This window comes from Gymnogyps californianus, chromosome 3, assembly GCF_018139145.2.
Source record: "Gymnogyps californianus isolate 813 chromosome 3, ASM1813914v2, whole genome shotgun sequence".
Classification (NCBI taxonomy): domain Eukaryota; kingdom Metazoa; phylum Chordata; class Aves; order Accipitriformes; family Cathartidae; genus Gymnogyps; species Gymnogyps californianus.
This window is the reverse complement of record NC_059473.1, coordinates 87163710-87190703: the sequence shown is the minus strand read 5'-3', so window position 1 is coordinate 87190703 and position 26994 is coordinate 87163710. Positions and strand designations below refer to the sequence as shown.

The 26994-nt window shown below is 36.5% G+C and overlaps 1 protein-coding gene across 2 annotated transcripts in view; it reads right to left on the bottom strand.

Annotated features, from left to right (window-relative positions):
- The window catches only part of RNGTT (RNA guanylyltransferase and 5'-phosphatase), a 200779-nt gene that overhangs the window by 154752 nt on the left and 19033 nt on the right, over positions 1-26994 (bottom strand). For both annotated transcript variants that reach the window (XM_050893968.1, XM_050893969.1), the window contains exons 5-8: positions 26744-26819; positions 23288-23537; positions 15919-16028; positions 14991-15092 (exon numbers count right to left, since the gene is read on the bottom strand). In XM_050893968.1, the coding sequence (XP_050749925.1) occupies positions 14991-15092; positions 15919-16028; positions 23288-23537; positions 26744-26819 (538 nt within the window). The remainder of the gene's footprint in view (positions 1-14990; positions 15093-15918; positions 16029-23287; positions 23538-26743; positions 26820-26994) is intronic.

Here is a 26994-nt window from a genome sequence, read left to right as displayed (position 1 = left end):
AGAAGCTGAACAAGTTCTCTGCATGAGAAAGACATGAGACAGACCCAGATATGTCTGTTTTGAAAGGGTTCTGTTTGTTCAGGTTTTTTAGCTGAAAGCCTGAAAACACCTCCACCCCCCAATTTAATAAACTACTGAAAAAAAACTCTGAATGTCATCCAAACAACAGAATTTGTCAAAATTCTAATTATTACCAACATAGGACAGAAGAAATTTGGTCAAGGATGGACTGACAACCAGAAGTGTTCTATGAGCAGCTGATAATTGAAAACGTGCAAGAAGCAAAAGAGATATGCAACCATGCCAAGATTTTAGCGAAACTGAATTTATTAATTAATGAGAGGTTTTGGTTGGTTGGTTGAGGCTTTTTGTTTGTTTGCTTATTTAACTGAAAAAGCCTAAGTTCATGCGCTTAATGTCAGGCTTTAAGTTTTCTCCAGATGACACTTCAAGCTTTCTTGAAGAAATCCTGTAGACTGCTGATCAGTGTATTTCTGAATATTATTTGGATGTGCCCTGATCGGTTATATTTTAAGAAGTTAATTAAGATATTAACACCATAAGTACTTACACTGGAATAGAGAGCGCGCCTCTGGGCTACACCACACAGGCAAAGAAAGAAGAATGATGATTTCTCAAATACATTCAGTAGAAACTAAAACAGCACATAGGAGCTTAACCGTCATGCATTGTACTGCATACTGTGAACACTACTTGCTATTACAGCTGTACATTTATTACTAATTATCTCTATTGTGCGAGCACCCAAAAGCTCCAATTAGTAACCAGGCCCCATTGTATTAGATTCTGTGCAAGTACACAAGATGACATGGTCCTGTATCAGATGGCTCAATCTGAATTTAAAACAAGACAAGCGAATAAAAGAGCACGAGTGGAGCAGCAATAAGAGCAATAACAGAACTGCTCATTCACCTTTGATAACTATACATGAAAGCAGAGAATCGTGTTTGAGCAACAAACATCATCTCTCCAAACTGCCAATCCAACCACTACAAAACAGCCAGTTTCCATTGCAACAAAAGTTCTGACAAGCGAGTTAAAGAAAAAAGGGTCATGGTGTCCACACAGATTAATCTCACAAGCAGACAAAATATCTAGTCATAGAAATGTTAAAATCTAAAGTTTCATTAGAAGCTACTTTTCATTCACTTCTGGTCCTGAGGCAAGGTCCATTATTAATTCTAATTGGACATTAGTATTAACATGATAATTCAGGAAATAGGATGAAAATTTCATTAGCAAAGAGTTACAGCTCTTGGCATTAGACAAGCAGATCTCCAAATCACCTACCAGAGTATTAATAACTTTAATCTTTAAACTTTAAAAAATGTCAACCACCAAATATCATCTTGAAAAGTTTTCTCTTCAGAAATCAATTATTTTTAGCATACCCAAATAAAGGCAACTGTTTCAAAGGCTCATTTGCCTCCACATATATCCTGTTCATGCAGTCCACATCAGCTGGGCCCAAAATACATGCTAGAAGAATGATTTTATTAAACTTCCATTTTTAGTTCAGTTTATCTGTTGGTGGTGGTGGGTTTTTGGGTTTTTTTTACACAATTCTGAAGCTGACTTGAGCTACATTGAAAGTAAGTTAAAACCTGAGGTTTCTCCTTTACGTGGATGTTTAGTATTTTTCACCATTAAATTTGAAAGTACATTTCAGAAAAATATTATTTAAGGCAAAATAAGGCAAATTACTTGGTCTCCCTCAACCTACAGTCATTCAGAGTCAGGAACAAGAACAGAACTGTGTCTCCCAAGCTCCAAATCCAATACTGCACCCACCAGAGTATGCGGCCTCTATCCTCTTTTCCAGCTTATTAGGATTCACAAAACCAGCTTTGAAAATACTCGCCCACACAGTACCTCACATTCAGCATAGTGCTTGCCAAAACACATTTATGGTGAAATTGATCTAGAAGTTCACAGAAGTTTTGCCACTGACTTCAATTTTATGATGTGCCTTACCTCTGTTTAACTTATTTCCCTCAGCCAAAATCCTAGCAACTATCCTAGCAATAAGGTTACATATGTTAATTTTGTACTTTATAGGAGTTTTAAAACCTTAAGTATAATAAAAAAATATAGCGCAGCTTCCTCAAACTTTGAGATCTTATCTTCTGAGTTTGAGTTCAACACAAAATTTTTTTCTGAAAAAATCTACAAGTAGCAAATGGATTAGAAATATTTTTTTAAAGGAAGCTTAAAAATTCAGCTCCTGTAGGAGCTTTCTTTGCCCCACAGCATTTCTTTAGACGGGCTATATCAAAGAAGATTATTTATTTTGACACGGTATCGTCGTCGTCACTTTTTTTTTTCCCTTTTGAAATATGCTTGTGTCTGTATTATCACATTAAAGAATGCAAAATGTAAGAAATCCCATCATCAACTCTAAGCGCAAAATACACGGCAGCTCTCCATTCCCAGGGGAGTTCATTACACAGCCTAGAATTCAGTCTTGTGAAAGCGCTGCCCTCCCACGCAAATAAGCATTACCCAACTCAGAACAGTAATTAGCATCACTAATATGTTCACTGACGCAGAGGCAACAACGAAATCCTGTTGCAGATATCATTTTCAATTTCTTAATTTCCTTTTATGATTGGTAACACTTCAAAATCATGAGCGCGTCGCCACTCCGTAGATCGATCACCTAGGACAAGGCCAAGCCACTTTAGCACTTTACTTTGGACCCTGCCACTCTCTCCTGGCAAGACAGCATCAACTTCTGGCCAGATGCATCAAACACTGTAGAAAGGGCCAGGAGAATGAAAATTAATGACTGCCCTCTATCCACTGACAGTAGGTGATCATCTATCTGTGTCACTAAGCTGCTGCAGTTCCATGTCCTGGCCTGAATCCACACTGTGCTGGATCTAGAGTAACAGTTTAAATTAGACGAATTTGAAGTTGGCCTGTGGCAGATGGAGCAATACACCCTAAAGTCCCAATAGATGGGGAAGGCTCAGCTTGCTTTCTTCTATTAATTGCTCCTGGCAATGGTCGTTGTTTCAGACTATGTCTCCTGAAGGATGACAAAGCCTAGATACAGGGACACTAACACAGGCAGTTATGTGAAGACTCATAATATTATTTTCAGTGTCTAAACAAAAGGAAAACAAAGTCTTTTTAATCAGCACACTGACAGCTCTGTCACAAATACCATTTTCAAACTTGTACATGCATTTTCATTTGCACAAGTACATAGCATATCAGCCAGCAAGAAACACTGCTACACATAAGCAGCTGCAGAATTATGTATTTGACTTGATAATCCAAATTCTAAATAAAATTTTTAAAAACCACACACACAGGCCCTTGGAATTTAGTCTGCTCTGAATATACTAACACCTTATATTTCTCTCGCATACTTCTAGGTTAAATTCTGCCATCAACAGTCTCCCCAGTATTTTAAAGCAAAAAAACCCTTAGATTATGACTGACAGTTATTTCCAATTAACAGCCTCCAGCTCCAACATTTCTTATTCATGACCTTGCATTTTCTACAACTAAATATTCTTCCGGTTTTATTATTCCGCTCCTCAGTGAATTCAGTGGCTGGTCTCACTCATTTGTTTGTCAGAACACACTTGGTTTCCATTTCAAAATTCTTAATGACAATATAAAATTAATATTCAGGATCTCCACTTGTGGCTTTCTATAATTTTCTTCCAAAACCATCCACTGCCATTTTCTTTCAATTCATTCTTTACCTATCTTACAATTCTAGCAATCTTCATTAGCCTCAGTCTCTATAATAAATCAAAATTTTGTCAAAGTCTGGAAGCATGAGATGTACAACTATTCCTGTGTCAAAAAACCTATTTTCCTTTTACATTGTATACAAACTCCTACTGAAATGGTTGAACTCAGAGGAAATGCCATTCCTCCTCTATACTGAAGACTGTGCTCCTCAGTCCTCCTGGTTCCATTAACTACTTCCCTTAATTTATTCAAATCTGTCATTTTAGAAAGAGAGAACCTACATTTTGCATCTATTTTTACCTCTCATTACAATCATAATGTTCTAAGTTTAAAGCAAAGCCTTTTCATCAATGACCCAAACTTATCTTCTACAATCAAGATTTTTTTTTTCCTCATTATTAAAATACTGTGTTATTAGGCTGCTGTTTAGTAAGTAAATGTATCTCATGTATCTCTTATTATGTTCAGAAGCACCTGGATTTGTCACTGGTCAAAATTCTCCACCAATTCTCCACCCTCAAAAGAGAGTAGAATTCAGTTTCTCATTAAGTTTCATAATTGTAAGGTGTCTACTTTAGGGTGAAATTAATAGTTCCCTAGGCTTCAACAACTGTGTTGGCTAAACTCTTATTACATCAGTGGAGATCCAGACACTCAACTTGCATTAGATGTTAAAGTGTGCTCATAGTGACAACTCTGATTAGGCTGGGTATCTGCAGCAGATTCAGCAGTAACCCAGAAGCTTACCTTAACAATCCTGTAGTGATTTTTTAAAAACCTGAACTCTATAACATTTTTTTATCCTTCAGCTATTATAAAAATAAGATGTTATCCCTCAAACTTTATTTTGCATCTTTTCTAAACAATGAATGCTTTCCAATACTCATGTTACAGTCAAGAAAGTTATCCTAGCATATCCGCTATGCCAACGTCTAATTTCATGAGAAATTAGAAGGTTCCCAATATCCAGCTTCATGTTCTGAATCACTTGTTCAAGCTACTGCTGCCCTGACTTGATGCTAGTATGGAAAAAAAATTATTTTCTTGTCTTACTGATCACCTCATATATCACAATGAAAGGGCTATGCTTAATTTCGATATTCATAGAATCATTGAATCATTTAGGTTGGAAAAGACCTTTAAGATCGAGTCCAACCATAAACCTAACACTGCCAAGTCTACCGCTAAACCATGTCCCTAAGCGCCACGTCTACACGTCTTTTAAATACTTCCAGGTATTGATGAATCGATATTCATCAATTCATCCTGCTTATTTGAGACCATAGAACTTCATTTCCACAAAATTCATTAAGGTGGTATTCCCTGCATATATGAACTTTGTGCAAGTTACCGCTGTAGGATAACAGATACCCCATAGCTTATACAGGTATTCAGTCTCCATAATCTTTACTACTCATCAGTCTCCTCCACTGTTACGGCACTCAACATCAAATTCTTTTTCTTATTCTTGCCTTCCACCACTCTCCTTTAAACTAAATGCAAGTTTCCCTTTTCATTTGCTCCCCTTGACAACCCAAGGTCCAGAGAAGATTTTTTGGTGACTGTTACGACCCTGAAAAATCACCAAAAGTGAGGCAGTAAATCTACAGATGACAACATTTACTACAGAAATCTTCAGAATGCCCCAAACTACAGTAACGAACAATGCAAGTTTCAATATCCAAAAGGTACCAAGACACAGGCAGGAAGAGAGAGATACAACCACGCTTCCCTACCTTACATGGTTCTAAATTAACTCCGTTGGCTGAGAAAGCTAATATAGCAGCTACTTTTTAGAGGTCAGTAAGAGCACAGAAATGCATCTGCAGTCAAAAAAAAAACAGCAAGCAAATCATTAGGTCACATAACTAATAGGATGGTGCATAATGCAGAAATAATGCTGCATCATTATACAACTTATTGGTATCCCTTCACCTGGGATACTATGTGCACCAGCATTAATAGGGAAGTCAGTTTTTGAATAAAGGAGATAACGGTAATAATATGGAGCATGGAAAAATGCATAAGAAGTGTGGAAACTGGTATCATTTCTCCTAATAAAGTATCATAGTTTAGACTGAGTTCAAAAACTTTAGCCTGTTTTATAAATCAAGGATAAAGATGCTTTTAATTAATTTAACAGATGGCAAATTCAAAACCCATGTAAAACTACATTTTCTATCTAAAGTATTATTAGACTGTGAAACTCTGCAACCATGTTGGTAAAACCAAGAATTTAGCAAGGTTAAAAAAGACTATACAGTTACAGTGTTTTTCTTGACTGCCTTCCAGGGTTTTAATTAAGTTAGAGTGCTGTGGGGGTTTTGTTTCTTTATTTCTAAAAGGATATTAAACCTTATGGGTTAAATTTGAAGTCATCTTTTTATCATTATTTGACCTACAACAAAGGGTAAATTAATCTACAACTAGTATATATTGAAGAGTTATTATAGTGTATTATAATGTATCTGGTGTAAAACAAAAGAAGAATTGTTAACTAGCTAGAAAAGATGTGACCCAGTAACAGAATCTGTATATTAACAGAATTATTTTAAATACTAGATTCTCTTTGTTTCACCTAAATTTTAATGACGCTAAGTGGTCAAGTACATATTAAAGTACATTTCTACATTAGAGGGAGGAACACTATTGGAAAACAACTATACAGTATAATGTTCTGATTACTTTCTTTAAAAGCTATAAGATTAATGGAACAAATTATATCTCAAGCTTGACTGAACTACTGAATTCTCTTATATTTTTTTTTTATTATTATTATTATTATTATTATTTATTCCAGATACTGAGCTTGCTTGAACTTATTTGACTCCATCCCTTGTCCACAAATTTTAGTCTGAAAATATCTTGGAGATTTAGAGGGAAATTCATGCCTGAAGCAACAGGCTCAAAAAAAAATAAAAAATGCAAAGCAGCAGTTACACAATGATATAAGAAAGAAAAATTAATTTAGTGTCAGATGACAAGTAGTTACATTCCTTCTTTCTCTAAGCAAGAGAACCATAACATCTCTCACAGAGGCCCGTAATGTAGCAGTCAAGAAAAGAGTATCACAGCTTTGAAAAAGGAGGTTCCCTTAACTTTGTACTGATTTACGCCAGAACGTATGCTGGGTCAATTGTGTCTACATCACAGGCACAAGCCACAGAAGAGCACAACTGCCATTTGTGCTCACAGATTAGAAGGTCAGCTCCAAGGGAAAGGGCTGCCCTAGATATTTGTATAGTTAAACTTTACAAACTGAATATCATTCTTCCCTGAGTAAGCTTAAGCCATTACACTTCATGGATGTGCCTGTAATCCCCCCAAGAGAACCAGCAGCACAGGACGTGCTGTTCCACTATTAAAAGTGGTCTGGGAGAAAGGAAAATAAACAAACCAGTAATCACTGATACTTGTCACTTGAACATCAGGTACACACGCAGGCACACCATTTATCTTGATCTAATTAGAACATTTTAGGACTACAGTTGAATACTCTAAGATTAGTATTCATAGCACAAGCTACACAATAAGCATTTTAATGCATTAACTATTTATAAATAAACAAAAGACCTTGCTTAGAAGACAATCTGTCCAAATATTCAAATAGTTATATATGAATCATCAGTTAAGTAGTACTTTTCAAAGAGCTCAGAATTGTGACCATAAAACTTTGTGAGCTGTCAAAAGGCTTCAGAACTGTGAAACATCAAGCCTGCTACTTCATAAAATATACCTTCTGGATGGTATCACATCAGCAGTGCTCCTTAATCATTTAAGAAAGGGACACAAAAACAACAGCTTCCTTCTACCACTTCTTTTCAGAGTCTTGACACTGTCGCAGGCACATATAAATGAGAAACTACAACCTAGAGTAAGAATGCCTTCTTTGGCCATTTGAGTCAATTTGGATCCAGACTGGGGATGACATGTTCTGTCACACCTATTTATTCATTCCTCTACATTGATTCAATGATTTAAAAAACAGACTTCAGGAGATGGAGAAGCAGCAAAGTGATAGGGATGTGCCTGAGTAATAATAAATAAATAGATAAATACACCATCACCACCCTACCCAAAAAAAAAAAAACCAACAACCAAATCACCCCAAACCACCCACACCAAATGCAGCATTAAGATAAAAAACAATTTCAGCCTAGCCCAACAGCTGTGAAACTAACAGATCTGGGCTATAATATACATCTCTAAATAATACTGCCTTGTGAGAACTTCTTAGGAGTAACAATATTCATACCAATAGTTCCAGATACTAGTCTAACACCTTATGACACTCTGTGTTGCCTCGTTTGACCTACAGTCTCTCAATCAAGAGAGACCTTTCCTGGGTCATAACTGATATAGTTAAACAGAACTGATGAGTTATCTGGTGATGCCCATGAGTCTGGCTACCAAAATCCGACAACTCCTTTTCTGCTGTCAAAGTCAGTCTGCTAGCCAAAGTCTAGGCATGCTCTCATTCCCTGTACAATAGTTAAAAAAGGAGAAAAGGACAACAAGCCTTTTGACAACATGTCAACAGGTGGAGATGATGAGGCCACCTTGTGCTACAGCTTCTTCACCCTGAGCTAGAATGTCTTTACCTTGAGACAGGGGACACGCTAAATATCATGAAAGTGCCCTTAATCTTACCTCAACTTATCAAAGTTTTATTTTTGCACTCTCAAATAAAAACTCAAGCAAGCATACAATATTCATGGGTTCTAATGCTGTGGGAAACAGGCTGATATCAGTCTTGTAATCCTAAATTTATTGCCCAACACAACTGTAAGGGATAATTATTAAGATGTAGAGTAAGCGAAGACTCTCATCTCGGCTACTAAAACCCCAACTTTGTAGTCTCAAAACACATCATTCCTGCCTCCACATCTCACCTTCTCTTCCCCTCCTACCTAAACTCACAAAATAAAACCATGAATCAGGCATCTGCTTTTTCAGAAAATTAAGAGGAATGCTGTTTAGAGTGCTTAAGATCTATGAATTGCTCTTTTCAGCAATCATTAGAAAGGCAGTTTATACATTATAATCCAGAATCATATATGTGACCTTTATATACTTTTGCAGAAGCTTCACGTTATGTTATCATCACACACCTAAAAGCTAAACTGCAGGTTCCTAACAACTGATTAGTACTGTAGTCTATGCAGCATGCAACAAAACAGTGCAGACTTAGGAACAGTGGAATAGCAACAGTTACTTTACCCTTTACTTTTGTCCCCCTCCTCTAAATGAGGAAAGAATCCACTAACAATTGTGTAAACCTCCACTTCAGGCATTTTCCACTACTGGGCATAAAATTCCACGTCCATGAGAATCTGGTCATGTCATTTGTACCAATCTGAAAATTAATCTATGGCTTCTTTCTCATTCCCAACAGAGTCTCCTTCAAGTTCAACTCCACATTAATATCTTTGCTCCCAGGAGACAATCTTTCCATTCTCAAGAATGTAATTTGCTAATCATGAAAAAAATAACTAACTTCAGAGATGTTCCTAACTATTTTGTTGCAAACACTTTTTAGACAATTACCAGCAATTCTCAAAGAGCTGCTTTACATTCTGTATCTACTTGTTCGCATTTAGATATCTGCAAGCTATCTAATTTGCATGAATATTTTTCAAATAGAATAGCCTTTGGCAAGAACTACCTGTTCTGCATTTTTTTTTAAATAGCTGCCTTACCATAATTGAACAGCCATAGTATTACGATCATATTTATTATTTTTTACTAAAACTGCATGTGTACAGATGTGAAAAATAAAACGGTACTCATATAAATGTAGGAAAATAACTTACGGCCCTTAATAGCTTGCATTTAGTTCAGGTTACGTTTTACCATTTAAAACCTAGTCCTGTTTGATTGTATTAATTTGAATTATTCCACAGACATTTTAAAGCTTTTTATTATTCTTAGTGGTAACAGTCTTTTTTTCAAAACTGGTGTCTCATTACTTTACCAACCCTACTCCTGTCTGAACATTCAGCTCCACTCATTAGAACAAACATCTGCTACAAACAGTATTAATGAGATACATATCAAGGGATACAGCAAGCCGCTAACCACCTGGGTTAATCACTTTACAGTACAAAGTTGGTAATACAGAGTCATACAGTATGCCTTGAACATACTGTTACAATTATCTTATTCAGATAGCAACTACTATTTTGGAAACACAGCACTACAAAAATGGATACATCTGTAAAGCCATATACCTTGTAACTACTATTAACATACAACGTATATTTCATCTCAGCAAAGCCAAAAGGCATGATTTTAGTAATGGGAAATTTGCCCTTTGGATTTCTGTGCTTTATGAATAGATTAGCATTAAAATTATTTTTAAGATACCAGAGGTTTGACAACTGTTCCAATAAATACACAGGATAGAATTCACACCAAACCAGTCAGAATGGCTGCAGACTTCAGTGATTTTTTTTTTTGTAATAATAATTTACAGCAATACAATTTTAGATGTGGTTTTTCCCAAAACAGAGTTCATATAATATTTACATACACGCAAATAGCTGACACAAAGGAAATATTTTTCCAAAGAGAGCCAATGCTATGTAAGCTTCAAAGCTCTTTTAAAGTTCATTTGTCTAAACCTGAGATGCAAATGTACACATCTTTACACACAGGCATTTATAAACAGGAGGGGAGAAGTATTTGTTCACACTGCATTTCCCTTTGGAGCAAACATGCTCCAGAAGGAAAGCTGGAGAGAGAACAAGGAGGTATGCCTTGCTGATGCTCATGGAACAAGGGCTCTGAAAACCAGGCACAGAACAAGCAAGACCACGCTGCAGGCACAAACTCTGCAAATCAGGACACACTAAGCAAGGGTAAGTCAAAAGATTTTGAACTCAGGGCTCCAAGAGAATGGAGGAGGATGAGTTTTGACCCAAACCAGACTTAGAACCCACACGTTTACAAAGGTGTATGAGATACTACTCCAGTAAATTTCCCCCAAATATTTTATAGAATCACTGTCAAATAATTTAACTAATCAATTTCACATTATTTGGTCAATGCAAGATGATAAATAATGCTCTTTCATTTAGGGAAATACATTCCTTTTTTTTTTTAATTATGGGCAGAAAAATACAACAATACTAAGAAAGCAAGAAAACATGCACTGTTCTACCACTGAAAAACAAACAAACAAAAAAACCCCAAACACCAACAACACAGCTTGTAAACCAGAAGGGTGAAAGTTCAGCTCCAGTTAAAATCTAGCAATAGCAAATGCCTTTGGAGAAAAGTAAAAGTCCTCAACAAAATTACTGACACTACATGTCAGTTAAGACAATCTACAAATAAAGGCTTCAGCCATGAAACCTCTAGAGGACACTACTGCTGCAGGTATAAAATGCAGGTATTTAACAATGGTGAAATTTAAGTTTGGCTAAGTGGAGCAAATATTGCTATTAACTGAGATGAGAGTGTTTTATTTAAGTGACAAAGTATAATATAAATTTATTAGTTAAGCATCTGCTTTTCTTTAAGTCCAATAAGGTCGATGAAAGAGCAGTGCTTTTTTAAGCAAAGAGAGAGAACAAAACAAAAAAAATGTATGCAAGTCAAATAATATTATAACAGGCAAACCCTAGACTGCTGCATCTAAACCACACTTAACAGAATAGCTTCAGAGATATTTGATGACAGGGGTTTCATTTCCAGATAAAGTAAGCAGGGGATCCATAAATGGATCTCCATTAACTGATGTCTTAATATTAAATTCAGGAAGGTCACGCCTGTCAACACAAGCATTCAGAATAATTAATGAAAATCTGTTTAATTGCATATGGAGTCCAGATCGTTGGAGAACAACAAAATAATTAGAAGCACATCGAATGTAAAAACTGCCACAGTCATTTTTCATTGTTGATTAGGGTAGCTATCATGCACAGTGTCTAAATGGCCAAATAATAGCTCAGATTTTCGTCTTCAATCTCTCTTTCACAACATTCCTTCAGCTGAATTTCATTAACACTGGATCTTTGTAGCACCATTTTCTTCTCTGAATATACCTATCTGTCTGCGTATCTCCATAATCAACTACAAGTTATTATGTTTTGAGAAAATTTAAAAGAACTATTTAGTGCCCTCAATTTTATTCTTCATCCATTCTGTTTTGTCACCATTCTAGAACTCTACAAACATAGGATAGAATGTCCAAAATACTGAAAATTCCTATAAGAAGTTACATGTGCACTTTAATTTCTTTCACTAAAGGCAGTCTTCCAAGTGCACTACTATTTTCTACATCATTATTCTAGTATTCAGAATGTATGCATCCTGTACATTGGAGTAAGAAATAAGAATATTCCATAAGACTTCAATTTTCCAAATGAATAACATAAGATATGACAAAGAAAGACTCTTCATATTGAAAATACGAACAAAAAAAGAAATGTGGAAAAATAGCTTACAACCCTATGGAATAGCACCAATTGTAATTTTACAGCATCTTAGTATTTGTTCTAAGACATACCAGTCTGTATTAGCTAATGACCCATGGTTTTGAACAGATTATTCTTCAGTGGCAATGCACGCTAGAGACACTGCAGATGAAGCAATTTTTTCGTTTAATATCAAATGACCTTCTGTAAAGAAATTATTTTAAAAACAGAATTCTCTTCTGCTATTACTATTTCTTGAAGCAATAGGCTTAAATTATACAAAAACATTTCCATAAACTGTCTTTAATACATACTAAAATACTAGTGTAAACCAATCCCTAAAACAAAGGCTTCCTGAAGGACTAAACTGTGAAAAAAGCCAAGGATTACCAATATCTGAGCTGCACAGGACATTAATACTTTGTAAACATATTTTCATAGTTATACAAGTCAAGTCCATGGGCAGTATATCTGGAATGTGGATTAAAAGCATAATAAATGCAAAGACTCCCATCTGGCTCTTTGCATGGTCAGTTTAAGTTGGCTGAGTTTACTTGTTTAGGCTCAGCAGCTTTTGAATGCACTGTACTGCTCTGAGAATAAGCCTGGATCTCCCAACACCATGTTTCTGTAACCTCGCACCCTGAGAATGCCTGCATCGCATTACCCAAGTGCTTGTGCATACAGCTAGCCAATGTTAATAAACCAAATATTCCCACCCATTTCTTAATGCCTGGATGCCATACTGAGTGCAAGCTTACTTTGTATTTCCACACCATGCTCTGCCCAAGCTAACAAACCCTTGAAGTACAAACTCCACAGATGAGACACCTGAAGGGGGGGGCGGGTTTAATAGGAGACAGCTTAGTTCTGGCTGAATTGTGCTGAATCCTGACTAACTCCATGTGGAGCCATTTGGTACTTCTCATAAGACACCCAATTCCCTGTATTTTCCAGGCTTTTCATTATCTAGGATACTCCGTTCTCTTACTAAAGATAACAAACCTAATAAAATAAAGAACACAGGAAAAACTTTAGAAGACAGCCTACACTGCTTGTTTATTTAGTATTAAAACTTTACTTTTTTGTCGCAGCACATGGAAGGGAGAATGCTTTCCAGTGCACTGCTAAAACAAAACTTCTTTTGCCCATATCTATACAGAAAACCAGTATTTTAACTTCACCAGCCTGAAAACAAAAATTCTTACCTCCTGTTTTTGAAAGCATACATTTCATCCACACAACTGATGCCTTCCAACTTGTACACCTGTGAACGCTGAACTCTTTTGCTAGTCTAAAGCACCATGCATAAATGAGCATTAACAGTCCTCCTCTTACTGTGTGCACATTCATTGTAATTGCACTTTTTCTGATCAAGCCAAAGCAGGTTAAAAATCTATTCATTTGCTCTAAGTGAATAAAAACTAAAGTCATTCCACTTAGCACATATTATAATTGCTTAAATACTACTGTATGTAAAGAACATCTTTTAGAAATAAAAATCAAGCTATTGAAATGAACGAGATGTGTCACACAATTTAGATTCTTCCTGTTACTGAGACACTATTGACTATGATGTAAGAAATTACATTATTAATTACCTCAAGATAGCGCCGACAACAAAAAGGAAGATTGTGATCTGAATGCTATGAGTAGCATAGGTTAAAACCATTTCCATTAGTATCTGGGATTCTTGATTTTAGTTTTGAAATCAGAAATACTGAAGAAAAACAGCAGGTTAGAGTATCAATCCTCATTGATGATGATTTCAAATCCTCAAGAAAATGGTTGTAATTTCACAAATGTTCCAACCTATTAAAAATATTCAGTCCTATGAAAATAAGTATGATTTTGGAGGTTTGGAATTTTAATCAAGAAAGATTTGTTTGTATGAAGAGCCACAGTACCTCTTTGCAAGAGTACAAGGAAATGGGGCACCTACCGTTTGGGGTTTTATTTCAATGTGAATAGCAAATACTTTCTATACCTCATCCAAGCTGCTGGGTGCAGAGGCAAGAGACCCTGTGTGACATGGCTTTTTCATATGAGACAAAGCAATGAAAGGATACCTGATGATACCAGATGCACATGTTTAGACAACTGAGTTTCATGCAGTTGAGACCGATCTATAACCAGCTACAATCAGAGAAAAAAAATGTTTTGCCATTCTGTATTTCATGATGTATGGCATTTCTCCTACTTTGAAATGCTAACATGAGAATACTGGAGAAATTAAATACAAGGATGCATTTCAAACCAGAAATAACAACACTGAAGAGGTTCAACACATCAATCCAATCAGGTTGTAGTCTGTTATAAAAAAAAGTCACCCCTACAATGAATGTAAGAGAACTGGTGAGGGAAGATGAAACTATTGACTCTTTGGCTGACCAGAACTACAAGTTTGAACAAAGGATCACAGTATGAATAAAAAAACCCTATGAAATTTCTAATACTAGCCAGCTTCTGAAGGATCAACTAGAAGTTTTAATTTAGCTTTTATAAACAAATTCTTTAGCTTAACAAACTCCTACTGTTATCTAAGATTATTCGAAGACCTTGGTGGCAAGTCTTGGCTGACAGACAGGCAAGGGTTATGGAGAAGAATAAAAGTACATACATGTAAGAGTCAGTCTGCTGAACAGCTGCTAAAAAGAAACTTGGCCACAAACTTCAGCAAATGTTGGGTACCAAGACAGCAAAAAAATTAATCTCTGGAGTCACTTTTGTTGTTAGAATATGCTTTGTCCTTTGTACAAGCGAATTCACTTTCCTGAGAAAATACAAACTGTCTACCCAATTTACTGGGTGTTTCTTTTTCATTTAAAATGAACTTACCGAGTGCCGTCTGCTTTCCAGCTAACTTTGTATGGCTTCTGCTCCAAAAATTTAATATTTTGCTTGTCCATGGAAACAGGCTGTGCTCCAGGGAATCCAGACCTGAAAAAAAGAAGCCATGTTTATTACTGTTCTGCAATAAATAGTCACACAAGGCAATGCATTTTTTACATTAGACCGAAGTCACACCTTGTACCAGACATGCTGCAAGGTTAACTTTGAGTTAGAACATCTTCTCCAATAAGGTATTTTGCAATAGGAATCAAATGCCTAACTGATAAGAACAAGGGTATTTTTTATGACAAAACACTAAATTATGTGGAACTTCAAAGTTTTAACTTTGGAGGAACAGATATTTGAATTCAAAATTACAAACACTAGAAGAACTATAAGCATCAGCAAGTTAGAAAGCACCATGAGCAACTCCCTGGATCATCAGCTTTGGAAAGGAGGAGTTCACAATCTGAGACATTAAAATCAACGTTCTCATTAACATTGGACACAAATCCAAGTTGGCTATAAAAACGAGTATTATACCTCAATACTGAAGCGTAATAGCAGTTGTATAAATAAGTCTACTGCTTGAGCAAGCACTAAATTTTACACAAATACCTGGACTACACTATGTCTGGAACTTGCATAGCAACAATTCATCTGAAAACATTTTTTTATCTCAATGGAAAAGCAGTTCTAGAATCTTGTTTCTTAATATCAACAGTTGATCATTCTGTTTCATAGTACAATGCAAGATCCTCATCTGTTTCACTGCTGAGTGGTTTTGAGGCTTGCTTTTTTTTTTTTTAGACAATCCATCCAAAAATAGTCACCTTTTTTCATTTTTACAATGAGCTGTTTCCTTCTGCAGAACTAGAAATGTAACACTTATTTCTAGACAGTATAAATAAACAAGTTCTAAATGTTCTCATACCCTTCCCATCCACAGAACTGCTGACATTTTTGCTGTATTCCTCCTAACTTTGGTTGTGTTGTCACCTGGGTCACACATTTAACTGTTATTCCTTCCAAGAAAATTGCACCCTAAATAAAAAAAAAAAAAAATTAGTATTTAAGCCTTCATAAAAGCAGATCAGAACATGTCAATACAAGATTAAGTCTGGTTTTACAACTTGATCCTCACGAGCAATACTAGCTTAAATATTCCTTAAAGATTTACTCCCAAATACCAAGATACATCAGCTGAGCTCTGCCAGTAAACACACTGGTGAGACATATTATAAACCCAGGAACTGAAATGAGTTATTTAGGGGGGAAAAAATAAAATAATAATAAAAAAAAATTTAAAGGGAGGTAAATGGTAAGGGATAGGCACTGTTTAGCTAGTACTCTCAAGAAAGTTCCCACATCAAGCTATAGCATCAGTCTGACTCATTATTTTTCATTGGTAACTAAAACATTTTTATTTAAAAAGTACACTAGTATCAAGTATTTAATAGTAAATTGGTCACATACGGAATTTGCAGGGATCAAATTAATCATCCTTAGTACACAAAATATTATATAATAATAAGGTAGTTGTCCTGGTTTCGGCTAGGACAGAGTTAATTTTCTTCCTAGTAGCTGGTATAGTGCTGTGTTTTGGATTTAGTAGGAAAAGAATGTTGATAACACACTGATGTTTTCAGTTGTTGCTAAGTAGTGTTTATACTAAGTCAAGGATTTTTCAGCTTCTCGTGCCCAGCCAGCAAGAAGGCTGGAGGGGCACAAGAAGCTGGGAGGGGACACAGCCAGGACAGCTGACCCAAACTGGCCAAAGAGCTATTCCATACCATATGACATCATGCCCAGTATATAAACTGGGGGGAGTTAACTGGGAGGGGGGATCGCGGCTCGGGAACTAACCTGGCATCAGTCAATGAGTGGTGAGCAATTGCATTGTGCACCACTTGCTTTGTATAGTTTAATTCTTTTAGTATTGCTATTGTCATATTATTATTATTATCATTATCATTGTTTTTCATTCCTTTCTGTCCTATTAAACTGTCTTTATCTCAACTCACGAGTTTTTTTTCCTGATTCTCTCCCCCATCCCAGGGGTGGGGGGGGGCAGTGAGAGAGCGGCTGCGTGGTGCTTAGCTGCCAGCTGGGGTTAAACCACGACAGTAGTGCAAGACATCTATCTGCGGATGAAAATCTGAACCTAAACAGTGTTGTAAGCCTGGAGCAAATCACTGTACATTAAAGGTCACAAAACTCTTTCTGGCAGAAGCCTTTGTGACATCACTTTTAAGTGTGTCAAAAAGTATGGCCTCAAAATAAGAAAACTGGAAACTAAGGACAAAATTGACCTATGAAATGTTAAATAATTTTTTTAACTACATAAACAGTATTTCTAGACCAACAATTCCATGCTTTCCTTGATTCATGAAAAGTAAGAGCTGCTCACTAACAGTAGAGATCTAACATGTGAGATAAACATAAGTAGCCTGGTAATTAGTGAACTAAAGTCACTGGGAAACACCTTTAGACATGAAGTTTTTGGTGGGTTTTTTTAAACAAAAATCTCAGCAGATGAAGACATTAAGTCCTACTTTTCTCCCTCCAAATCTTTGAGATGCATGTTTTCAATTAAATATGTTAATTTTATCAGACCTAGATGGTAATTCCAGTACAAGAAGTTAAATTACATGGATTTCACCTCCACCTGGGTGATCTACCATGTTATATGTCTGAAGACTTAAACTTACACTGTAGGGAAAACAACTGAAAGAATGAATGTACTTATGCAGCAGCAAATGTAAAGGGTTCTCAGTTATCTAGGACAAACTTCTTAAAAGAGAAAACATGAACAGCTGGTTTGTAACAAAATATTTGTGTAAAAAATATACTCGCATGATTTTATTCTCAATCTAAACCAGGTTACTGAAATGGAGGTGCTATCCTGAACGCCACAGAAAAGCCTAAGTAGAGATCAGTAAAAGAATACTGAAAATAAAACTCTAAAATGACTTGTATATTCCAGAAAAAGTTTGATGTCGAGTGGAATAAAAACAAATTCTGCACAACAGAACACATTAAAGCCATCAGGTCTACAAAGCTACTTAAAGATTCCTATAGAGATCCCAAATCGACCAGACTTATTTCAACAGCATCTCAAATAAATTCTCAATGTAGACTAAGAAAAGCAAAGCATGAAGTTTCACCTGTTGAGCTACAAATCCTGCAAATGAAGATACAAGTATTTTGTATCTGTTCTCTAAAATGCTTGAAACTTCCCTTAACAAATCTAGCTGCATACTACTGATGAAAGGAGCCTTTTTGCTCCCTTCCCTTTCCACACACCATGGCCCTCATCTGTTCTACTCTTAAGCAAGTCTAGGAACTAAGTTGGCAAAAATAACATCATAAATTAGTAATTTTCTGCCAAATTAGTATCCTAAACTCACCATAGGATGAGTCAGCAATAGTGCCAGCACAAGGGAAGCAGAAGGAGCACAAGTAGTGCAGGGAAAGCAGGACCACAGTTTTCGGTACAGCCTGCATTTAGTTAAGATTGGCTCAGTTCCATGACCAAATTGTATTCTGAGAACAGTACATCCTAAAGAAATACACTAGTTCATAACCTTAATTACCTGAAGCTCCACAGACTTTTGGCGCGTCACTTATCCCATATTATTTATGTGGGCACCAGCAGGTGCAACAGGTGACTGGGAGAGGGAGGCAGACAGCTACACATGCCTGGCAGCATGTTGTCTGAATTCTGAGTAAGTGGTTAAGAGCAGCATGAAATAAAGGAAGATGGTTATGCCTTGCTTCTCAGAATAATGGCAGAGTGCGATGGCAGTACAACTGCTAAGATTAAAGCAAAAGGCAGGCAACAGGAAAGATTTTCCAGAAAAGAAAAAGTCATAAACACGAAATTGGTGCCTGCCATTTGAAAGTGTCTCTTGCAGATTATCTGCCTCAAGTATACTCACTAGCTAAGGCACAGCACTACGAAAACAAGGTGAGTCACCTGGGCATCAGTGCTTGGCTAACTCAACGGTCCAGGTTTCATGAGGACATTTCCTTGGACAAGGTGCCAAAACTGAGCCAGATCCATGCACTTTCTGCACCACTGTTGAGCTAACAACCCCCCATGGAAACAGATAACTGGAGAACACAGTGCAGAGATGCCAGAGCACTCAGCTCAGCAGGAGCATCTCAGGGCCTCAGTGCTGCTACTAAGCCAAGAGTTATAAGCCCTAATGGATCCAAGGTAACCACATGCACTTAGTCTCTATGCTCTACACAACCTTCACACCATCTGTACTAATCAAGCTCTCCCCACTTGCCACCATATCCCTCGACCCATCACTTCAGCTAAAGGAGAAGTGGCAATGTGAATCATCTTGCATTGGTTCAGATCCTAAACACCATCTGGAGGAGTGGGTGAGTGGGAACAGCCCCAAACACACACCTCCCTGACCCTAGTGGCTATCACCAGGCCTGGGTGATAGTCATCTTCAGCTACTCAGACTTGACCGAGTGCCAATATGCTCAGAGACTGCCTTCCAGAGGACAAGAAACATTCCAAAACGCATCAGGAAGAGAGAGAGTCCACGTCTTCTAAAAGAGAGGACAGAAAAGCCAGGGAGTTACACTGATCAGCTTAGATTTAATACCTAGAAATACAGGACCAAATCACAAGAACTGCCTCTAGGCATGTACAAGCAAAAAAGATACAACAAAACCATACTGACTGTCAACTCAGTAACAACAGTGTTCAACTAATCATTTGGTTTTGGTGATGAAACAGGCTTCACAGAATTGGGAGAAGCAGGAAATATCACATCTTTTGATGCTGGCTTTTGTCTTGGCTTGTCTTTTGTTTGCTTGTCTTGTTCTCATAGAGGAACTCAGAAAACATGGGGTAGATCTAAGTTCTATAAAACAGTAGAGCAACCTGTTTCAAAACCAGGTTCAGAGGCATTAGTGTTTCGCTAACAAAATGAAAGAATATATTGAGGAGGATCTGTGGGGTCTGATTTAGGTATAAGAGAATTAATTTATTTTCCCTAAATTTCCTATTAGTATATTCTTACTTTTGTGATATTTCTGAATTTAGTAACAGGGATACAGGCTGTGATGGTAGCTTAAGAATTCAGTGTTATCCTTAATTATAAGAATGGGCTGGAAAAAACACTGTGTAATTCAGTATAAACAAAGTTCTACACTTAATAAGGAATAAGCAATTATACAAACACACACTGGTAGATAATTAGAGAAAAAGATATGGAGGCAGCAAGAGACCAAAAGCTGAATTAGTATTACTCTGTCTTCTAAAAGGCAATTATATTGAGATATATAAACAGAAGTATTAGCCTTAAGACATGTGAAATTAATTCCTCCCTATTAAGCACTAGGATGGCCTCAACTAGAGGCTTGTGTTCAATTATAGGCACCACAGTCTCAGAAAAACCCGAGTCAACATGACAGAATACAAAGAATGACAAGAATGGTCAGAAGTATAAAAAATATGGACTATAGGGAAAAAGTGAACAAATTGGCATTTAATGTGGAGAAACAGAAGGCTAAAAGGAAATGACACCCATATTGAAGTACATGAAATGATGCTGCAAAATCAGAAAATCATCTTTTTCCCATATCCATCAAGACGCCCATGGGCAGAACAATAAGTACAGGGGCTAAACTTTGGCAAAAAAAAGTAGGTGAGGCAGAAAAAACCAAAGTCACTAATATTTAGAATCAATGTACTTTGATAGTTAAATAATAAATATTATCCTCGCTAACTATGTCAACCATGAGGTTTAATGGTTTCCGTCTGTCTCGCAGATGACCACAAGACACTTGCACTCAAAACCACGAAGAAAATCATTAACAGCTACCATCTCTTCCAGACTGTTTGAGATCTAACTATCCATTTTAGAAGCACTACATATTACACCCTGTAATGCCTGTGAAATACGCAGCTTACATGGGACTAGAACAGATGGCATTCCTTAATAAACAGTAAAAGATCCAATTGACCCATGAAAAGTTTGAAGGTTCTGGCTCAGAATTATGACTCTTGTCCTATTTGCAAAATCAAGTATTTTTTTCCTGAAGATTTTTTTTCCCTGAGGTGAGATTCTAAGTGTCAGTTAATAATGTTGCTTCAATGCTACAATCATTATGGCATGCACTAACAAAGTCAAAACGTATTTGGATTTCCTCTGTAGCATCTGAGACTACAGCAAACAGATTTGCTTTTACCTGTCAACTACATTCGGGTGATGACAAAGGAAACTGTAATGGCATTATGTTCAAACAGTTCCCACAGTTTCTGTAGTGTAGAACAGAAAGACTGTCAAGACTGTTTGACATCAAAATATGGAAGTTTTAGTGGAAGATGTTGCAGTAAAGTTTCTCACATCCAAGATGGAATCTCCACAATGGACAGCATGCTAAACTTCACTTCGCAGGCTAGCTAGGCAGTTGCTTCTGACTATTCATTATCCTAGCAAGATGCCTGGGAGGTTTCTCCTCCTCTACCCCTAAACTTTTCTTCTGTCCCCACAAAGATTTGGGTCAAAATGAAAACATTTCAGAACACCACTATCACCAGAGCCACCTCTAGTTTGACACTGTCTACCCCTAGGTGTTTAGAGAAAGAGTCCAATTAGAAGGCTGAAAACATCTGCTGCAGAAAATCAACGTAATGCTGAAAATTTAGCCCTTTAGACAGTAAAATAAGAAAATCTGAGCAAGAGGTATTTACCTGATAATCATTCCCCCTGTAGATCGCATATTTACAAGGAATCACAAATAGATTGTATCCATCTCTACTGAGTTAAGAAGCAGTCCAATCTGCCAGCCAAGAACCATGGTAAAGAATTCTCCCCGTTCCTCCTCTTCATGTCAAAGAATGTTCCTCCAGAGCTGCAAAACTGAATTATACGAATATGCATATTAACTAGATGATTCTTTCTTTCATAAATTCTCTAACTCATAATTAACTTTTAGTTATTAATATGCTTATTCGTATAATTTAGCTTCCAGCTTTCAAAAAAACTATGGTGGCAGATAAGAAAAAGCCTGGGAAGCCAGTATCATGATTCCTGTTAAATAGACCACTTTAGTTTTATACTTGCTGAAAAGAGGCCGTCATTGGACCTCACCATCACACCTCATTTGCTTATGCATCAAAAGGCAAGTCAAAAAAACAGTTTTGAGGTTCCAGCCCAAATAAATTTTTTTTAGATATCAATGTTTCACTGCAAGGCTAATGGAGGTAGTGGCCATATCCCTGAATATATTTTTACTATGGATTTTTACAGTGTAGGCAATTTTTTATTCCAGCTGATGGACTATTTGAAAGTTTTCAAAGTTCATCTTGCTTCTTTGGACTACATTTTGTATTCCTTTCAGGCTAATTTCTTCCATACTCCATCTGTAAACCATGTTGAGCAGCTGCAGTAATAACAAAATGCATTTTTGCAGCATATTTCATACGAGGATTTCCAAGTGTTTGCAAACAAACACACCTCAGCACGCAAGTAAAATAATTCGGTATTATGCAAAAAGAACTGAGTCTATTTCTGCACTCAGCAACATTCTCCCCTACTTTATCCGCAAATAAAAAAAAGAATCAGGAATTTGGAGAGAACTGAGCCATTAGTCTTTGGATGATACAAGTATATTCTTTGTACTTGAATATTAGTTCTGTACTACGGTTACTACAGTAACTTATTTAATCAGAATTATGCAGATCTATGTCAAAATAATCACAATAAGTGATCAGCCATATTTCTTATCATTATACAGTTAAAACAGCTTTGAACAAAATATAATTTCAAAGCTGCCTTGGGGCTTTTAAGCTCATATTGCTTTTTGCTAATCCAATTCTCAATCCTCCAAAATTTCCAAAATTAAGAATATTTACCAAAATGAGCACTGAATTTAAAGAATTCTGAATTTCATCCACATGGCTGCAAAAAATAAGTAAAAACTGTTTACACACTCCCCTCATAACATTTCACCTCTATAGTGAATAACTAAAAAGCACTTTACTATCTCAACTCTAACTTAAAAAAAAAATTGTTATATTAGAAAAATTATAAGTCATTTTTACAACTGTAGTAGTTGAGGTGTTGAATATTAAAGTTCGAGGTTCATACAGGAAACATAGGAAAGCTTGCAATGAATCTACCAGTTTTTCCCGGTTAGAGACAATACTACCAGTCCTCATTTGCAAGAGCACTGACAGTTGTATAGCATGTATTATGTAGTAACTGACAACTATGAGTTTATGAAATTAAGTTTAGCAATTAGAATATTAAGTTCTTAATCAAAAATACCAGTTTTAGGCGTTCTTTTCTCCTCTTGCCAAAGGAAGAGCTTGATGATCCAGGTTCTGATTCTTGGCCTCCTGTTTTACCATTATCATCATCCTCCTCTTCATCTTCATCAAAGCACCATTCTGGTAGCTCAGGTGGTGACGGTGCATCATCTTCATCTCCATAACGACGAAATAATTCCTTCAAATAGTCACCTTTATAAATACCTGGTGGTCTAGCCTGAGCAAAAGTAGCCACAGCAGCCTCAATACTGTCAAATAAAAATTGAAAATTACTCTGGATGCTTAATTTACATGTTTTAGTCATTTTATGCCTTAACAAAGGTAAGATTTATTGGGACTGAGAATTAAAACAAATTCCAAACTGGTAATTGCAAATTCATTATATTTGAAACACCATGCTTAGATCAGCCTGGCAACAGTTGCTCTTGCACAAGATTCTGCATAATTATGTAGGCATTGTGTATGTTCTCAGAAGTAACTGCAGCTTGCGCTGCTTTGTCTCCTTATTGTAGCTAATAGGGGTCTGCTGGTCACCTAGGTAAAACTTTTATTATTGCTACAGAAAAGGAATGAGTGACACGTAGGTAAGTACTTAAGGACTGAATGAAGACAAAAAAGACCAAAGAAAAAGATGAACAAACTTAATGAAGAAAAATGGAAGTGTTGAAATTCAAATATGGCTACATTTTTCCCCCTAAGAATTATCTTTGCTTTCATTAGAGGTTTTGCCATCACTGTGGGAAAAAGCATCCTCATCTTTTGAAATGACTTCTCTTTCCAGAAGTTTCTCATTAAAAACTGTAATTCAGAAGCCTTTTACTATGCAGCTAACACTTAGTCTTCAGTGTTTTAATAAACTGGAGACTGGGTCACAAAAAAATTAGAAACCAAAACTAACAGTCATGTACCTTTACTAGCCAACTGGAAAGCACTCCAAAATATACAATAGCGAGCACAGTACAAGGGTTTTATTGTTGCTATTTTCATAGATCCTACAAAAATGTTTAACAGAAAACACTGGACATAATTCTATCTTCACTTTATCAGGGCTGCGTGGAGCAATACTGCTCCATGGATCAACATTTAGAAATCTTGCTAAATAAAAGAGAGGAGAAATCACAAATGGTACGTGCCCCTATTAGGCGTCTTGACAAGCACATATCAAGGTGGAACAAAAGCATGTATTACATGCTGTGAAAAGAATTTTTTTTAGATAAGAAAATAGCCTGCCACTGGAACAAGGAAAACATATAGCTAAAATGGAAAAAAGAATTTAAATACAAAAGGCTTTTTTTTGTCTGATCTGTACAGTATGGGAAGGAGCCTGAGAACTTTATGAGGCAAATCTCCCAGAACAGAAAGAAACACTTCCTAAGAACCAGTAAGTTTGGTTCTCTCTTCTGATCTTCGATACGAGGAGAAAACAAAACATTTTCCAGAGTGAAACTATCAGATGGTCAGTCATCAGATCTCAGAAATGACCGTTTAAGAATCTGAGCTATTTAGAAGGAGCCTTCTTCCTCATTCTGTTCTCTAAGACTCCTAATTTCTTCCTCACAAGACATTTTTTATTTTGGTATCTTTCTTAAATTGTTTCACATCTTCTGTAATCAATGCCATTGAAAGGACAAAACAAACCAAAAGGGATGGGGCCTGAAAGATGCTCAAGTTTGTCTCTGATGATATTAGAAGAACTCTATACTATTCTGGAATAGATGGCAATGAAAACCAAAAGAGGCAGCACAGATTTTAAGCACAGAAACCTAGCTGAAAGAAAACATATTTTCAAAGTTCTAGAAACATAGCAGTCTTTGGGGAAAATGAGTTGTGAAAAAGAGAATCAAGTAAGGTTTCTGATCACTAGCTGGAGAGCTTTCAGTCTGGATGGCCTTTCTTTAAACTGACTATAAAATACATCTCAGTATTCACAATACATCAGCAGCACTCCTATATCATATGCTTAGGGAATGAATATGGATGGACTTTTCCATCAGAAAAATCTTATTTCCTCATCAGCAAATAATGGTGCCTTATTTTAAAGAATGATACAGCAAATTGGATTTATCTTGATACAATGCTTAGCATTAACTACCACCTTGCCGAAATTTATTCATTTGCTGTGGACATTTTTCCCTACCAGGTGATGTCTGGATGTTCTGTTAAAAAAATCTGATAGAGATGAAGAAACTTGATACAATTAACTACCTGAATGAAGAAAGAAGGAAAAAAAAAAAAAAAAAAAAGACACGGCTGTTAAGTTTTAAGGCTTTTCCCACAGAGCTTTGAAAATAGAGAGAGACTGCATAAAAGCAGGAGATTTAAATAAGATTCAAGTGCATTTCCTCTTCAGAAAAAAGGACCAATTCTGAGTCTAATTATTGCATGCTGCTTTTAAATTGTTAGATTAAAAGCATACAAATTTGCTAGTTCATAGGAACAACTAGAATCATACCATAAAGATATTTGTATCTGTGTCTACTTCCTATACTCAGCTAAGATTCTGCCAAGATTCAGCCACCCACTACTAATGGTGTTCTGTCTCCATTACTCCAATGTCTTTATTCCAGGTGTACTAACAGACAACAATGACCTAGTTCTTTGCAAACAGCTTGCACATACATGCTAAGCACCAAATAGTTGTATGTCCAGTCATAAGAACATGCTGCAACAGGAGTAGAATTTTCTTCACTTAAAGGACCATACAAGAAATATCATCAGAATGCTTAAGGGGCTTGTTAAGAAACATGCCTTGCACGGGACCCCGTCAGCAAGGAAATAGTGTTTCGTGAATACTACCAAACATGCAAATGTCATGCCCACCAGCATGGTACAGGCAATTTTTTTTTTACACTAATGTTATTTGGAAAAAGATCACTACTCTTTATGACGGCATCAACATTTTTACATCACAAAAAACCCAGATGAGTCTGTACCGAAGCATGCTGTAGACTTTAGTCAAACAACAAGCTGGAAACAAGGACTTTGTCTCTCCCCAACCCTTCAGAAGCAAGTATGTCACTCTGCTGTTGCTCTAGCTAATCGCTTCAGAACTCAAAAAACCAAAAAAAGCCAACACACAAACCTACGTGAAAAAGATGAAAAAGTAAGAGAAATAATCTTTCAGGCATCTCTGAACTCTACGTTCTTACTCAAAATGTGGGACACGTCACAGGGAAGAGACACAACACAATATATACACTCCTAAAAGCCCACACACAGCACGTACAGCTGACTTTTGACCTACCAGACCTGGAAAGCTTGACTGAAACAGGCTAAGCTTCCAAGGGATAATATGAATAATGTTAATATAGGTTGTTTGCTCACGATTAGTAGGCAGTTTTAAAATAACAAACAGTGAATACATTAGGATAGCTGTCAGGACAATGAGTGAAACATACTAAAGATACCTTTGGTCACTCTCCACAAATCCCTAGGAATTAACATTCAAAGTTACCTCCAGTCCAACTTCTCGACCAAAAAGGCACAGATCAGAAATCCAGTTCTATTGAAACCATGTGTGCAATGGACACCTAGACAAGACAAGGGAATAATCATTTGCAAGTAGTTTTAACAAACATGCTTTAGTTTCACAAGTGTGGTTTTGGATCCTTCTACCTTCATCAGTAACGTTAAAGAGTTATCTCCCTTCCCATCAAGGCAGCCCAGATCACATAAGGCACATAAGCCTAAAAAGCAATTTATTAC